General features: G+C 29.8%; 1 protein-coding gene across 1 annotated transcript in view; it reads right to left on the reverse strand.

The window, feature by feature from the left end:
- Positions 1-17,938, reverse strand: part of LOC130451390 (rho guanine nucleotide exchange factor 17) — a 59,940-nt gene that overhangs the window by 24,722 nt on the left and 17,280 nt on the right. The window contains exon 3 of the mRNA XM_056790369.1: positions 4,351-4,428. Coding sequence (XP_056646347.1) covers positions 4,351-4,428 — 78 coding nt within the window. The remainder of the gene's footprint in view (positions 1-4,350; positions 4,429-17,938) is intronic.

Consider the following 17,938-nt stretch of genomic DNA (forward strand, 5'->3'; position numbering starts at 1 on the left):
TATAGACCACAAAATATCATTGAACTCAAAGAAAGGATACGTATTGAGGTTGCACAAATAACTCCGCAAGTTATAGGTTATTAATTTCTTAGACAAATAAAAACATCAATTACTCAGCCTGTTTAAAAATGAGAATCAACGGGTTCCAGGATTCTTCCTTAAAGTCACCGGTTTACGAAATAACGAATTTATTCCTTTCATTTGTACTATTTGAATATTACCCATTAATTATCAACAGTATATTGTCAAAAAGTTCTATTCTGTGCCTATATTTGTTTTACGGAAACTTCGAACTTTTTTAAGGGAATAGAGAGAAATAATATTACATTTACATGAAATAGTTGAAGTTTTTTTGATTTTTTTCTTCTCAATTGTCAAAAGTCTCTTCTATGAAGGTTGTAACTAGCGATTTTGGAAGACTCTCTGTAAATAATCTATTGTCTTATCAATTGTCCATTACTTTTACTGATTATTGTAGCTGTGAGCTGTTGAAATTCTTTTTGACGCAATTTCAACATTACAATTCTCTACATTGTCGCGGAGTTTGCACGTCATCTCTCGTTTAGTTTGTAACAGAACTTCGTTTTGGTTCACATCAAGTATCATCAAGTAAATAATATCTATCTCGAGGTTTATATTACAATTGGAAACGTCTACGGACGCAATAAAAATGTTTTACAATGTTTATGAGAATCTACTTCAACCAAAAGACTATGAATGCTTGAAACGTCAAACCGTATGAGATTTATCCCAGCCCCTTCAACTGGCAATGAGACACCAAATGTTCTGAATGTTAGGTCTCTTCTGTTTCAAAATTATTTTAATAAAGACTTAAAATTAGACCAATGGTCAATATATATCTATCTTTTAAAAAATTATCAAAAAAACATAATTGGTACAAAACAATCCACCGTATTTTTTTAATATAACACCAAACAATATTTTGCTCATCTCTAAAAATGGATTATAACTTCGTGGCATGTGTTATCATTCAATGGAGAAATAATGAAGAATTCGCGGCGAGCTCCTAAGTGGTAGGAAAACGCTTTTAAAAATAGTTCGATAAATAATAATAAGATGAAAAGATGAATTACCCAATTACTTATTGAGCCCCTATAAAATTGTATTTATTTTTCTCATGTTTTTATCTATTAATAAAAGCTGCCTATTCCCAATAACGGGACTGGTAATACTGGACATTTAGGCCACATACGTATTAATAATGGAATAAAAAATTTCTCTCTACTTGTTTTTGTTTCTTAGCTTATGAATTAAGTCTTATCGCAACAAATATAATAATCTGTAATTTTATATTACAATGTTATTAAACCGAGCATGTCTGATCTGTGCTATTGCGGACTAACCAGGTTGATTCCACAATATTAAGGTGTGGTAAAGTTTACAATGTATTAAATCGTTAATTGTTAATCGGAAGATTATTTTCGAAGCATATATCTATCGCCAGCGACATAAAAACTCTATATATCTTGGACTTATCATTTTCTTTTCTTATATATAGCGAAAATATTCTTGAATTGTTATTCAATTACAACTTAACATCAGATATCTAAATGTAACAATCTTCACTTTTTTGTTGAGTTCTAATTAAAGTTTGGTCAGAGTTAGTCAGGAAATGTCAAAAAACTTTAAATGAACCAAGTAATAGTTCTTCTAATCTAGCGGCGAGCACAAAGGGCTATACAGAAAAGTGAACGGAATAATTTCGTTAAAAAGAGGACTAAGACCTTTATCATCACACCACAACCGTTTAGATTACTCGAATGCAAGTCTTCCAGACTTAGACAATAGTGACTGTTCTTCGGAGCCTATCTTCTCTCTCAAGCCGTCTCAAACCATAGCAAAGGGAGATAATAGATAATAGAGTTCTAGGAAACAGTGCATATACAAAATTATCACATCTTAGTGCATCTCTCTATTTATTTAGTGTTGGTCTTTTGCGGTGGCGAGATAATAGTAACACAGCATACGCAGGATACACAAGATTGATTATTACCTCAGTAGTTGACGACAATAGCATGAATATATCTTCCTTTCAATTGCAAAGCTAATGATATTGATACATATTCTAGAAACATACATCAGTAGAGTGCTGAAAAATATGTGAATTATCAGACCAACCCAATTACACGAGAAATTGTGGATGAATTATGAGTACTACGAAAAAAAAATGGCTATTATTAATTGCTTCCTCATTTTTATAGAACGATCTCAGCCAAGTTGATAAAATTATGTAGGTATTCACGAATATTCTAGGTTTGTATGTATTAATGATTCAAATGAAATTGTTTCCTCTTCCTTATTCAAAATCTCATTTGAGGAATTAAAAATAAAAAAAAAATCTATTTAAAAAAATGTCTATTGTTTTGTATTGTTATCGTAATAAGAATTTACAAGCAAAACTATCAAAATTGAGCCTTCAAAAGATAAAATGTTGTTTGTTTTCAAAATAAAGCTAACGTAATCTAAATTTCGGTCTCTTTTGAACTATTATCTGATATTAACGAATCTGATATTTGATTTGATAAATCACCTACCATATTCTTTTTTCTAATTGTCAAAATTATTTTTTCCAAATATTCAGATGTCTCCCATAATCACCAAAATTATTTGATAACTTCTGAAAAATTTGTTGTAAATATGTCAACGAAAAGTGTTTTACATTTTAATTATAGTTCTCACGCTTCTTTTTTCTCACTTTTTCTACATTCAGGCTCTCTATCAGCAAGTATAATAATCATTGTTTTTTACGAGATAGGATGACATGAATTGAAGTTTAATCAAGATGATTTTTATACCATGTTATTGCTGATATTATATAGCAAAAATTTATTTCATTTTTTTATTCGATCCATTAAGTAACAAGTCAGATTTATCAATAGTAACATCAAAATTTGAAAATTTATTTTTAGAAACTCATTCTGTATTTAATATCCGTCAACCCGCCAATACAATCAAAACTAGTTAATTTCCTCTTTCGCCTTTACTACTTTTCTAAACTTTACATTTACATTACGACATTATAGTGATCCAATATGAATAGAGTAGAAAGAGATACGGAGTAGTATACCGATGTTTTTTCTCTCTCTACTAACCGTTCGGGTTCACTCGAACAAGTTCCCGTATCTCGCTAGTTCTATCTATCTAAATATATAAAACACAATATATTTTATTAATGCCTTAGCAGATTGATTGGTTCCATCTCATGGTAGTTTTCGGGTATAAAATAAATATTGGTTTGGAAACAATATCTAATACTTAACAGATTTTTCAATGATTTATTGTGTAGTTGCTGTGCTTTATTTTTTCAGTGTTATTGCGTGGGAAAACTACTCAAAAAGGATAACATACCAAAATTTTTAATGTCTTTTGTCTTTTTGTCTTCGAGGCCACATATATTTAGAATAAACTTGTACAAACATGCAGGGTTGATAACAGCTCTGAACCAAAACTCAAGCAGATTTCAAGAGAAAGAATAGCATGGTGTTAAACGACAGTGGAAAAATCCGTACAGATATTGACATTACTTGTACCTCACAATATTTATGTATACCTATATTTTATATTTTATTCTTGGCTGGAAATAATATTTTCGATTATAAATTTCGATAATAAATTTCGCCAATTGATCATAAAACACCTTTTTGAGAAACTGATATGAGTCGCGGACTAACACTTTATTAGAAAATCAACGAAGATTAAAATTCAATCAAAGATAAAATGAAATCGATTAATTAATTTCTTAGAAATAATACCTAATAAAATCCAAACAAAAAAATATGGAATATATATGGAAGAAATTGAAGGTGGAAAATTGACAATGAAAACATAAATAAAATGAAAATTAGTTTAGGAAGAGAATAATCATATTCATATTTCTATGCCTAAGAAATATTATCAGAAGAATCAGAGATATTTTAAATTATCATTCATTATTTTCTAGATTAAACAAATATGTGCACTTGCTTACATCAGTTCAAAACTATTTTTAATGCTATGATAATATTAGAAGAACGATTATTTATATTTTCATTTTTTTTTAATATGAGCACACCGTATTAAATTAATTTGCTTTCTGCATTTTCAATAAAAATGCTGGCAGCTATGTGGGATGTACTTTATCATGAACAATTGAGATTTTTATTCCCAAAAATTCTTTTTTTTTAAATATATTCTGATTATTAACATTTTTTTATTTCATATGGTCTAGCACAAGATGTAGAAAAATGTTTAATATTCCTTAGATTTACAATAACAATGTATTTATAATCCCAAAAATTACATTCACAGTTAATTCATAATATAATAAATAATAAAACTATGAAATCTTACCGTAACAAGTATCCTAAGTGACTCGACATAGGTTTTTTCATTGTCGTATAACTCCACCACCACGTGTGTCCGTGTATCCTGCAAACAAAACATAACAGGTAAACATTTCCATTCCAAAAATAAATGTTGTGGTTATGTACCGAATGGGAGGCGTCTGATGATGAAGATGACGAAGAAGTTTGAGGCAATGTCTGTAAATCGTCATCATGATTTCCTGGCGTACAGCCTTCCAACTTTAAACGCAGTTCACTTCTCAAATTAGGGCAGTTTTTACTCATTTCTGATAGTATTTCATTATACACACTATGCCACACCTTAGCCACAACATTTGGTGTAAGAAACTGAATATTATCATGGTTTGTGACGCGCCGACGCTAGATCGACGCCTGGCGTCCAATACACAGAAGCAAAAGCTTTGAACGCCATTACGTTTCATTACAGATACAATTGTTTATCCGATTAAACTTATTCACGCTTACAATGATCACACGGAGAAAAGTGTTTAAATAAAAAATAGTATATGACACAACAAAGAGGATTGGAATATATCACAATGCTTACAAAAAGATATCAATAGCAGAATTTTTATATGAAATATTTCTATTGAATAAAATAATATAAAGTTAAACTATATATGCTAAACGTCATCAGTCTACGAATATATGATAAAAAAAATATATCTACCTACTAGCAAATAATGGACCAATTAAAACGGAAATATTTATAAAGAAATTGATACATAACTATCCAAATGTGAAAAAAATCATGAACGAAAGAATAATAAGTGAAATAAATTACAGTGTAGGCAAGTGATTAGTGGAATTAATGAGAAGTAAAGGAATTGGCTGAAGATTAATCGGAAACTATCTGATACAATAATATGATTAAAAAGAAACCATACAAGTAGTAATCAGCTAGTATTTAATATGATTCTATAAGTTTTCTCTGTGTAAATCGAATCCACAAAAATTTGTATTTTCCGTTCGCTGTCTGTGATATGTTTCTATTATTTAAAACAAACTAGGTATCAATAATACCCTGTGAAGAAAGGCCAAGGTTAATCAAATATCAAATAGGATATCCATGAGACCCTGGCAAAATATGTTTAAGAAAGAATTATGAGTGTGACATTCATTGAAAAAAAATACACAATACAGAAGGTTGCAGAATAATTTTCTACGTAAACCTAGACTGCCTGGTCTTGCATTTTATAATGGAATTAAACGAGGAATAAGTAAGACTAAGTAAGAAATCATTAAAAGCGTTACCTTCGGGATTTGACGACATTTAATTGGAATTTATGAATACAGAGCGGATATATATAAGGATAAACAGATACTACAATCAATCTAAAGACAAAACAGAAACCTTTTTCCTTACCATGTGTACAAAAACTTTCCAAACAATTATCGAATTATTTCAATAAATATGATATTAGTATAAGTCATAAATGACATAATACATTTATAAAATATTTCACTAAATTATAATCTTATACGCCAAAAAACAAAAGAAGTGATATTATATATCAAGTGCCTTGTACTAATTGTGACGCTGTCTACATAGGGCAAACCTCTCAATCTTAAGAAAATAGACTAAGAGGTCGTCAATAGGAAAAAAATAGAACTGTATTAACGAACCATGAAGTATCAAAAAACGTTAATTCAATTATAAAGATTCAAATATTCTTGAAACGGAATCTAATACACGAAAAAGGAAATTTATAGAAATGGTTCACATTCATAAGAGCGAATAATTTAAGTAAAATTTATAGCTCTATTTTATAAATTCTAATAAAACTACAAATAATTTAATTGATTACTGCTATATATTTGAGATGTAGGGACCAAGGAAAAATTTTTCTTATTAGAACAAAGTTCTAAGTTGATTTTATCCTTATTTTGATATTCACGATGAAGGTGATATATAAATCAATAAAAATAAGCAAATTGTCAGTGTTAATATCATATTTTGATAAAGACTCAAAATTTATCTTTCTTTTTAAAATTATCAAAAAAAACTAACTTTGAAACAGAACAGGCCTAAAATCAAGAACATTTAGATGCATTAATATATCAAAAGGTCTAAGAAATAATAAATTAAAGAAATTTATCTTTAGGACACGTTTATCATGTCAATCAAGATCAATAGTTAAAGATATAACCTTAAAACCTACTCCAAGATTGAAAACCAGAGATATTCTACTTGTCCTAGAACAGATGACAGAAACAAAGTTTGTGGGTGTACCAAGTATACCGGTCGGCATTCGAGTTTAATGATTCAAAATTGTTAGTTTAGAACACGTATATTTAATGTACTAGAATAATTTGACTTTCCAAATATTATACATTGAATTAAACTCTTTAACTCTGTATGTAGTTTGGTAAAATTTTGTCATTTTTCTGTGATTCATAAGAAAAAGCGCCTTTGGTGCTAAGATGAAATTTATAGAAATATACTGGAAATATATTTATTCTTGAAAACATCAAATTGAAAAATTCTAATTATTCCAAGCGCTATTCCATTACAAAAATTGTATTTTGTAATGGAATGCACGTTCAGCTCTAATTGCGAAAACAGTAGCTTCAAAACCATAAAAACTGGCTCGAAATAGAGAGGTTGTGCGAAAGAGGAGATGAACTTAATTTTTATATAGACAAATAGGTCTAACCAGAGCTGGACGTTTTAAGCTGGTTTTATGTTACTTTTCTTTAAACGGCTTCATTGTGCCCATTTATGTATGATCGCAAAAATTCAAAAACAAAATTTTCTTACGAAATACTCCTTTTCTACAAATGTCAGTTATTTCTCATAAAACTTCTTTCCTAATCCCTACAATTCGTATACTTTCGTAAATTACTAACACATCTGGAAACGAATCTTCTTTTATTACCTTGGTTTATTTACTATCTTTTTGTTCTGTAGTCAGTTTAAAATCAAATGTATTTAGGCTACGAGCCATTTTTATTTTATTAAGTAAATTATTTTACTTGAATTATTTAATTTAGGTTAATCAGTTTCCTTTTGTTTGTTTTTTAAATTTAACTTATATATATTTACAAATCAATTTTTGTTAGTTTATTAACCAAATTCGACCTGAATAATTAGGCTTTTTACTTTGTACAAATAAATCAGTAGAAGTCTGGCAATTTAGCAATTTATTTAATAAATGTCTTATAAAGTAATATCCTCCTGGGATAGACTACTAATTAGAAAATCACTTTGAGGTATATCATACGTTACAACTACTTAAATTCAAGTGATCTTTGGCATAATCCAAGATTTCGTGATTATCGTTTTTCCAGACAGTATATGATTTAATTTCAAATATTTAAAGTCACCACTACAACACTTTAGCGATGTGAGAATTTATCACCCCTAATTGAAGTTTTTCCTCATATTTGTATACCAGATGCGTATATCAAAATTATTGTTTCATTAATGTTAAAATGCCTGTGAATACATTAATAAGATATTACTTAACTTTTTCATTAAGTAGTTTTCAATGAATAAGAGGAATTCTTTATACAAATTCATTCATATTCACTACATGCTTATATCTTAATAGAAATTGCATCTATTCTAGTTTCCATTCCAAGGAAAAGTTATTTAGATTAGGATTATTTCTATGGTTTGTGTTTATATGAAATATTGTTATTTGAAATTCCGTAAATACCACGATACCAACAACATATTTTTCTGAATATGATTAAATGACTGAAGACCCGTTTATCAATTACAATTTAACTGTAAGATAAGTCTTAACTCTGTGTTATTATTTAAAATTTGGTTTATCGACAACAGCATAACTTTTATCTTTTGTTGAATTGTGAGATAGTTTTCTCATAATTTAAAAGATCTCTGTTAACTGGAAGATAGCCTATTTGCAGCAAATTGAGGATTGGCATCTGAATGTAGATATTGTTTTCTGCAATATATATTTTGTTTCCGGTCTGTGTAGCTTTGATAATATTTACTGGTTTCTTGTGAGCGATATTATTCTAAAGAAATGAAAAATACTAAGAAGCGAAGTATCGAAAGAACTGAGGAAACAACTTGGAAATCTAAACAAAAAGGCTTGGAAACAAAAAGAATTAGTTCAAACAATTTCCATGATTGAAGAACCCTTTTGATTCTGATCATGTTCAAGTTAGAGTCTAATTCTGAATATTCTATTAATAATTAACACTATACTGTAATATCAATAATACTACTCTATAGTAATCATATATTTATTATTAAATGAACACTTTTTTTAAACAGATATATTTTTCAATTTTTATTTAATAGGTGAAATGTCATGTATGGTAGTAACTTGAGAACAGGAAAAACTCGACAATCTATTTAACAATAGAAACAGATTGGCCTGATATCAACTGAAGAATGCTACAGACACCTTTACATCCCGCAGTTAGCCTAAGCACCGATGAAAATCTGAAAGCAATAATCAAGAAGTCTCGCCATTCATACGCTTCTTATTCTGCCAGAGATGAAAAAGAAAATCATTAGTACATGAAAATATATGTATGAAATGGCTTTGTATTAGTATGTTCCTCACCTTAAACAAATATATTTGATTTTTCAGAGAAAGATTGGTCTGCTCAAAGACGACCGGTATCATCGGCTGCAACCAAATTTGAAGATATGTCTAATAATTATTGGAATTGTTTCATTCTGTATATATTCTATATATCTGAAAAATGTGAATAAAACTATATAGAATATCTTTAATAATTCTAATATTAGATATTTTACTATAAATATTAATTCTAATTGATTGTTCTAAAACAATCCTGCTAGGATTTGCGCCCTAGCATTGATAAAATGCTTCCGTGTGTGGATTTACTTCCGATTATAAAAGAAATCAATTTCATTTTGATTTAAATATGGATCCATCGGGGAAACTTCATTTTTTTTACCAATGCAAAAGCAGAGTAGCTGTTATTATTATAATGGCCATAGCAGTTTTCAACTTCTTATTTTCAGTGCAAGAACGGAAATCTTCTTTTCCAAACCCTATACTGTGTTTCCACAGGATTTTGAATCCTGCACACTAACTTATAAAATTCCTCATTCAATATGTGTATTAATCAAGGGTGTTATGAGGTATCTTGTATTGGTTTAACTAGTATCTCCAACTAAAAGGCAATTACCAAATTCGTTATTCTTAAATTTATTTTTCAGATTTGAAGTGACTAATATAGGTTGATCATGAGCAGATCCAGGCCAACGTTAAACTATGTCCAGACTTTTGAGATTTGTAGATGATACGGTGTAGATATTCAATGAAAAGTACCCTTTCCCATACCTAAAATTCTCTGTGTAGGGTTCACCTACGAGGGCTAAATTTTAATAAAAGTTAATTGAGAAGGAGGCAGCACTTAAAACAATTTCATACTGAATATTGTTTAAAAATAACAAAAAAATGAGATGTGTCGATAGGTACCTGGTTATAAGATGCCAACATGAGTACAATCAATACTTCCAAAGACCCCTGGAAATTTTGCCTTCAAATAAAAACTTAGAACTTAGCACTAAGGGGAGATAGCATAAGACAATTTTTTTATAATTTTTGAAACAGAGCTGTTGCTTACATTGCAGAAGTCTTCTAAGGATATCAAGAAATTACCAGATGCATAAAATCTGGGCCAGGAGAGCTGACCTATGGATCCAATACTATTTTAACAATTGATTATAGTAGTAGGATATTATTAGTCACCTAACAGTTCAGATTTTAAGTGACTCTTTATTTAGTTATAATACCAACAATACAGTTTCTTTCTTCATTCTGAATCATCATGCTCATCCAATTTCTTTCCTTTACTATATTAAGGCCTTCGTTCGTATTGAAGGAATTCCAGAAGTAATTAACAAAAGCCGTGGTATCAAAATAAAAATTAAATGATATCAGTGCCTCGCAGATCCTCACAGTAAAGTTGTAATATTCGTGTTCAGTGACTTCGAAAACCGCCAGAATGTATATATTTGGCCAATTTCATAACGAATTTCCACGGGGCTGCAGGGGACGGCGTATGAAGCAGCCACCTCAGGAACCAGGTACCTCGTAGGTCATCGCCGTTGTGATATTCGTTTTCAACAACCTTCAAATATTCAATTTTTAGTTTAGTTAGCGTTTAACGAGTATCTACATAAACAAAATGGTACGTGCTTTAGCTGACAAAATAACAGGTAACTTAATTATTGGTGGAAGTGGAAGTGGTTTTCGGCGATGTAAGGAATTTTTAATAATAATCGGGTCCACCAAATAATGGTATGTATAAACAAATTGATATAGTTGCAGAAATTGTAGTAAACCATTCTTCTTCCACATCCCAAGTAGCGTCTATCTGCAAAGTCAGTAATAGGACAGTACACAGGATGTTGACCAAAAACAAATTTCAACCATAAAAATTAAAAATGGTGCAGCAACTTTCAGATGACAACCCCAGCCGAAGGCTGTAATTCTTTGAAAATATATCCCCTAAAATTCTCCAACAGCCAGACAATTTTTTTATTTATGAAAATACTTTCTTCCTTAACAGAAATGTTAATACTCTAAATGTGAGGTATCATATCACATAGTCGGGCCGCTTGTTTGAACTCTTACTTAACAACAGAAGGATATCTCGAGATCTTAGTAAACGCAATTGCCCCGTTAATTCCTCAAATTTTTTAAGATAATTCAGAAGGATTTGCTAATTTGGAAATAACGTTGCAATAACATGGTGCTTCTGCACATGATTACTTTGCAGTAAGATAAGATGAGGAATATCCTTGTGGATGGATTGGACGACGCGGTCCAATAGAATAGCCAGCTCGGTAACAGGTCCTTTAAATTTAATTGTGTGTGAAAAGGTTTAATCTGAAGTTTACGCTACAGATCCTGGCAGTATTGACGTGTTAAATTTACAAATTATTGAAAAATGTAGGGCAATTTCCCCTCACACATTTTATCGAGTCTGAGAAGAGTTTAAAAACTTGATGATATATTGCCAGGAACCTGACGTTAGCACTAGACGCTACAAATTTCATCTGACTAAGTATAACAATAAAAAATAAGGGGGGAGAGGACTATTGACAAGCACTATATATATATTTATATATATATATATATATATATATATATATATATATATATATATAAATTTCTTATTTCTTATTAGACTTTTTGATTTGCATCTTGATTCGTCTCAATGCTCACAAATTACTAGATTTTGCCCTTTTTGTGCTTTATTTCTCCAACTATATAGTGTTTGTACTAAAACAGTTGTTTTTATTATTTTTGATTTTTGTTAATTGAATCTTCGAAAATGGAAATTTCAAAATCTTCCAATATTCTGAGGTTGATAAGATATTATATTACGGCGAATGGATGAAATTAGAAAAAAGTATGCTGCTCTCTATTGTTATTGAAGGTGACGATTCTGGTTTCTATTTTTCCATTTAACAATTAGAGAGATCGTTTACACATACATTTTCAAAAGCAAGTAGACTGAGAGGTCTATAGTAACATAACTACGGTGTTGAATATCAAGAACCCGTTTAAGATTTTAATATTGTTTACATCAAGTTCGTCAACTGCATCTGTTCTCCAATCTTCAATGACATTACGTTGAATATTTTAAATCAACGGTAAATATTAAACTACATACAGGATGGCACTTCGATGCATTTTTAGCTACATACTAACATTTAGTAATTACGTATGGTGATAGATTGAGATAAGCATTGTAAAAAGACGGGATAATTATTGCTCCACAGTATTATTATAGTAGTTCAAATCTAGTCTATTGATTCTAGGTTTTAAGGTATGATGATATAACTTAATGTACCAATTGTTTCATGATATATAGCATTTAGCTCTACATGAAAAATCAACATTTAGTTATTTCTTTGAATCTATTATCATTTTCTAAGCTGCTTTTGTTTGGCTATGTTCTATAATGCATTACGGATCTTTTGCCACCATTGTAGAGGATAGATATTTCATTTGTGAAGTGAGTTCTCCAATTTATATCATATAAAGGATGAGGACTTGTTCGTAACAAACTGAAATCACTACCAGGTAAAATGTAATGCTGAGAATATTGCTAATTTTTAATTGTCACATCAATATTCATTTCCTTGTCATCCAGTAGAGTTAGTATTTGAAGATTTCATATATAATAATTATTCATATTATACATTTGATTCTGATACAAATTTATTTGGGACATGATTGCTTAACATGAAGAGAACATAATTGATTTTTCCTGAAATCTGTTGAAATCAGTGGAGCAGACTTCGAACCTAGAGATAATAATTTGAAATAAAAATGGAATGTCAGTGACGGTTTGTGTTTTAAAAACGCTTCTTTTTAAATTTAAATAATTATTAACTACTGTATTAGTGTTTTATAAAGTATTTTATTCACATTGAAATTATATCCAGGACGTTCAAAGTTCTTCTGGTACTCATTGTTTCTCTGTTCAATTTTTTTTCTTTTTCGTCCATTTATCATATTACTTTCAATGTTGGAGTAAGAATTGGTTTGAAAAATTAGATTAAAATTCATTCAATTGAATTGAATTTTCACCCTGAATCTGAAATAAGCTTCCCGTTATTCACAATAGTGCTTTAAATTTCCACGTATTCTTTTCGCAGAATATTTCGCAGTTTAGATAATGACATAAAAGCTGATTTGAGTGGAAAAGCGAAATTTATGGATAACCAACTAAAAATATCTAGCATTGACAACTCTATTAAGAATTTATTTATCTAAGACATGGTCTGTGTTGTTACTATTAGTAATCCTAACACGTGTCATCGATTTTCTTGTCACTTGCCTCGTGTTCCATTGTACATCAGGCACCATACTGATTTTTATCCCATATGAAGAAAGAAATAATGTCGATCATTTCATGCAATGCATCGAATAGAATAAGTCTTTATACTGTTATGCTAAATAGCTTTCGATAGTTCATTGTATTAAAAGTTTCAATTATTCTACATTCACTTGGAAATATTCAGAAACAGTGACTCAAACAAAAAGTATAACTGTAGAGAGGTAACGCCCCCTGACATTTAAATTCAGTTTCTTATAAAATAGTCTATAGTTATTGAGAAAAGTATCAATGATACCTCCGAGTAACCAAAAAATTCTACAAAGGAATCTTCGAGCCCCAAAGAAGTAGCTGATGATTTTGAGTAATTAGTAAAACTAGATATAGCTACTCAAAAAGGTGAAGAAATACATGCTGGATATACATCAGGATTCGTATTTAATGTACTATGTACATATTTATCTAATTCATATCTATTCATAACCTTTATATCAGTTAAGAAAAGTAGTTATGTAAAAACTTTACATAACTGTAATTTTAAAAGAGAATTTATTAATTATGGTATATTTGCAATATATGTATTTTATTCCGAAGAACTAATGGATGAATTGTTTAAATTAATCATGAAAGGTTCTACAGTTTGATCAATAATGTTGTCTAATTGTTAGATCATCCACACTCACTGAATGGTACTGATATTTTAATACACCATATACATTTAAAGCCATGGCTTTCTCGTTAACAGAGAGTGCATGCGTCTTCACTTTATGTATTGGAGTATAGTTTTCAAAGGTCGACATATTGAATACTCACTAAATTTTGTAAACTTTTATGTGACAAACACTGCGCTAGAAATGCAGTTGTGTATTGGTAATTTTCTTTTATAGGACTTTTTCTTAAACTGAAACTTGTCAATAATCATTTAAGTATACTTCATATTTTAATCTCTTGCAAAATTTACCTAATGATCATTTTTCTCAGAAAACATTTTACAAATCGTTTTCAAATTAACCTGTCTGGTATAGGTATATACTACAAAGGGTGTGAAATATTTACCTGTCAACATTATTCCTTTCTTAAAATACCCCAAAGGAATTGTTTCGGCCGATAAGTAAACATAGTTGGAAATTTGAACTTGATGTAATAAATTTCTTAGAAAATAAATGTTGGATTCATTTACTAAGGTATGATAAAATAAAATAATAAATTGTTCTTACATGTGACTACGGCTATGGTGGCCAGGAGAGGGATTGATTTATTACTTCACACTGTTTCCGAATGTATTATAACTCATTATTTTAATTCAATAGTACTCGTATTTTAAGATTTATAACATTTACAACATTATTAGAGACACAGTTATTTAAAGTAAGCCCATTTTCTGAATGAATATTCTCTTGAACTTCTTATCTAATATTAATTTCATTTGAAGCTGTGATATCTACATGTATGTCAGGGGCTTGACCCAGACTATTTTCTGAAATTCTCTTCTTATTTTCTAATGAACTCTCAACATAGCCTTCGGCTACACTGTTGGAGTTCCATCCTCCGTGTTGCTTTATGTCTGCTCCTGTGTCTGCCATAAGAGACGGTGAAACAATGTCCTGTGTATCCTTTAACATTAGGTAGACCCAGGTACCGAGCAATCTTTGTAATTTTCGAATTTTTGAGGAGATCAACAAGATTGATACCAGCAATATTTCCAGCAGTGACCACAAATTAACGAATAACGTGTCTTTTGCTTTCCGGAATTGTAATTTTAAAAAAGGTGCCTTCATCAAATACGTCTCCTTCTCGTAAGAATGTCAGTTCAGCCTTCCAGTACGCTCCCGCAAATATTATTATCATTGCGACCTAAGGAATAGTATCGTAAATTAAATTAAAATGCAAATAGAAATACTTCGTCTTCAGCCTCTTTTGTAAATCTTTCTACATTCTTCATTGTCAAAATCTTCGATTTTTTTGCATTATATCTTGCTGACCGTCTCTTCAGCCAAGCCAAAAGCATAGTGTACTTCTTGATATCGACATTTTTGCGATCGGTCATTCAAGATCTCAACATTGAAGATGTAGTTCATAAGTAAGTGGCACTTTTTCGTTGATGTTCTTTATATTTTCCAAATCGCATCATCGATTCTATTGAATATTATAAAAGCCCGGAATCAGAAAAAACGTTATAAGTAAACACGTTATGATAAGAGCGATATTGTTCAACAAGCTTAATTATTGCAAATTACGCGAGTAAATAACTATTACATCGATGATCATCACAAGGAATTGAGCTTTAAAAATTTAAGGGTTAAAAAACCAATTCCCTTATGCTCCGAAAAAAAATGCGTTTTAGTAAAAGATAATGCCTCCTACCACAGTGTATCTACAGTCCTATTCCAAATTATTTATGAAGAGGAGCAGCCATGAAGCAACAGCTAACGGAACGGAGTATTTTCTTGTATTATTGTATTGTATCGAATGTCTTGAGAGCTGAATTATATGCAGAAATTGAAACGTAATAACCGAATAAAACATATTTATATTGTTTGTATGCTTCGAGCGAGACATAATATTGTAACAATGCGTTTACTGTCATATTATCTGGAGCTTAACCCCATTGAGAAAATATGAACACTAATAAGGAACGAAATAGCAGGTTGTAATGACTTCAAATTAACTAAAGTAAAGCAATTAACTAACAAGAAAATATAGAGGACGCCTAAATAGAGGAAAGTGAAGAATTATATATTGAAACAAATCGGTGATCGTATCTGAAATGAATTCTTCAGGTAGTAATTATGGTAATTGTAAATATCACTCTTAATAACATTGTTTTGTTTGATTTTTTTCTTCTATCCACCTTTTATATGGATTAAAGTGAATAAATCTTATTGAATAATATAGTAATTTTTCAAGCCAACTCAGTGAATTTTGAATGGACTATTGCAGTGGCAGTAATCAGACATGAGTTTTTTACTTACTAAAAATTTTTATTTTAATATTATTTTAATAATAATTATATGTACTCATAAAGATGTTGACTATCATTGCTAACAGAGCAGTAGATTCATGAATCATGGTAATGAGTTTCATTTCAGTCTATTTGATGAGACCTTTCTTCAAATGTATACAGTGGTTAGTCCACAATTTAATTATTTATTTTCAATAATGACTGAGAATATTAATGAAAGGAGTTACATGTTTTACCTAAAAAATATGTCGATAAAAATAATATCTAGAATCTAGTTGACGTTACTTGTATAATGGTTCATATTTTTTTTTCTGCATTAGTGGTTTTCGGGGCAGGAAATATTCATGGAAAACTTTGATCTTCGCTTTCTCGATCTTATTCCAAATTTATTTAGTATGCAATTTTATAAAAATTATCTTCGCACCTACCTCAAAAACAAATTTGACTTAGTATCTACAAGGAATCTGTCATTTAACGTGCTTATATATTGCGAAATAATATGATACGTTTGTCTAAAACTGGGTCAGCGGATTGTTGTAAATTTAATTAACTTCGCTTTAAATAAGTAAACAATGGCGCCATTATTAAAACCAAAAACAAAAAATGTTTAAATAGGAAATATTGTACGTGATAGACAATCAACAATCGAAATTATTCTAAACGTTTTTGGAAAGACCTGTCCATACGTATTACTTGACATTTTTGGAACGTTTTTTACAAAAGTTATTGCTAGATGAATATTCATTCCATTGTTATCGACAGAGGAAAAAGAACATTTCGATTCTGAGACACGAAGTTCATGAGACATTTTCACTGAATTCATTATTAACTTCAAGCAATATTTCTAAGATGAATCGATCTATTTAATACCTAAAACTCCATCAGATTGTTTTGACTGACAACCATTTTGTGGTAACAGATCCCAAATACATAAATGAAATGAATTTGAGAATACTGAGTAGTAGATCCAACGTTTCGTCGCTCTAAAGTATTAAATACTACAGAGCGGCTTACACGAGCAAGTAAACCATACTTCCAGATAATTTACGTCCTATAATAAAACAATTTGGAAGAGCGTTTTAGGGAATGAAAGTTTATTTTCAGATTGTTTGACATTAAAGTAATTAATGGAAAAGTGCAAGTAACGAAACAGAGACAAAACGTACGTTTTCAAACGAATAAATACCCCTTTGATATATATTTTTTTCAAAGTGAATACTAATATAGATAGAGCAAAAAGATCTTAAAATATATAGCCAAAAGGTAAATATTCGACTATAAGTCCATCATTGTTGATCTAAATACCTATGGCATCAGGGATAGAAGATAGTATATCAGTGAGTAAAAGTTTCTTTTTAATAACGTGGAGTATATTTTTACTAAAAATTTTTATCTATTTTAAGACAATAAATATATACTGTTCCTTATATGTATAAAGTCTAAGTAATTTATAATGTATTTTATGTAATAAAAAGATATCTGCATGTTAATATTACATAAAGTAACTATTGAAGTTGAACAGCGTTATTTTTATGGACTTTATGGACTCGTATATTTGTATTTAGTTTTAATATGTTACCAGACACTCTTTCTAGCATAAAAATTATCAGTTTCCAAAATTTTTAACTTATGCATGAAGATACAACGTTAAACATTGATAGAGCTATTGATTGTAGCAATTTTCATCTCTTTTATTTTGATAACTGTAAAATATGAAACGATGAAATTACGTTGGAATAAGTTGTTTGTATTATCTATACAATTGACAATATTATCACATTTAAGAAATGTTTGACAACTGCTC

This window comes from Diorhabda sublineata, chromosome X, assembly GCF_026230105.1.
Source record: "Diorhabda sublineata isolate icDioSubl1.1 chromosome X, icDioSubl1.1, whole genome shotgun sequence".
NCBI classification, from domain to species: Eukaryota; Metazoa; Arthropoda; class Insecta; order Coleoptera; family Chrysomelidae; genus Diorhabda; species Diorhabda sublineata.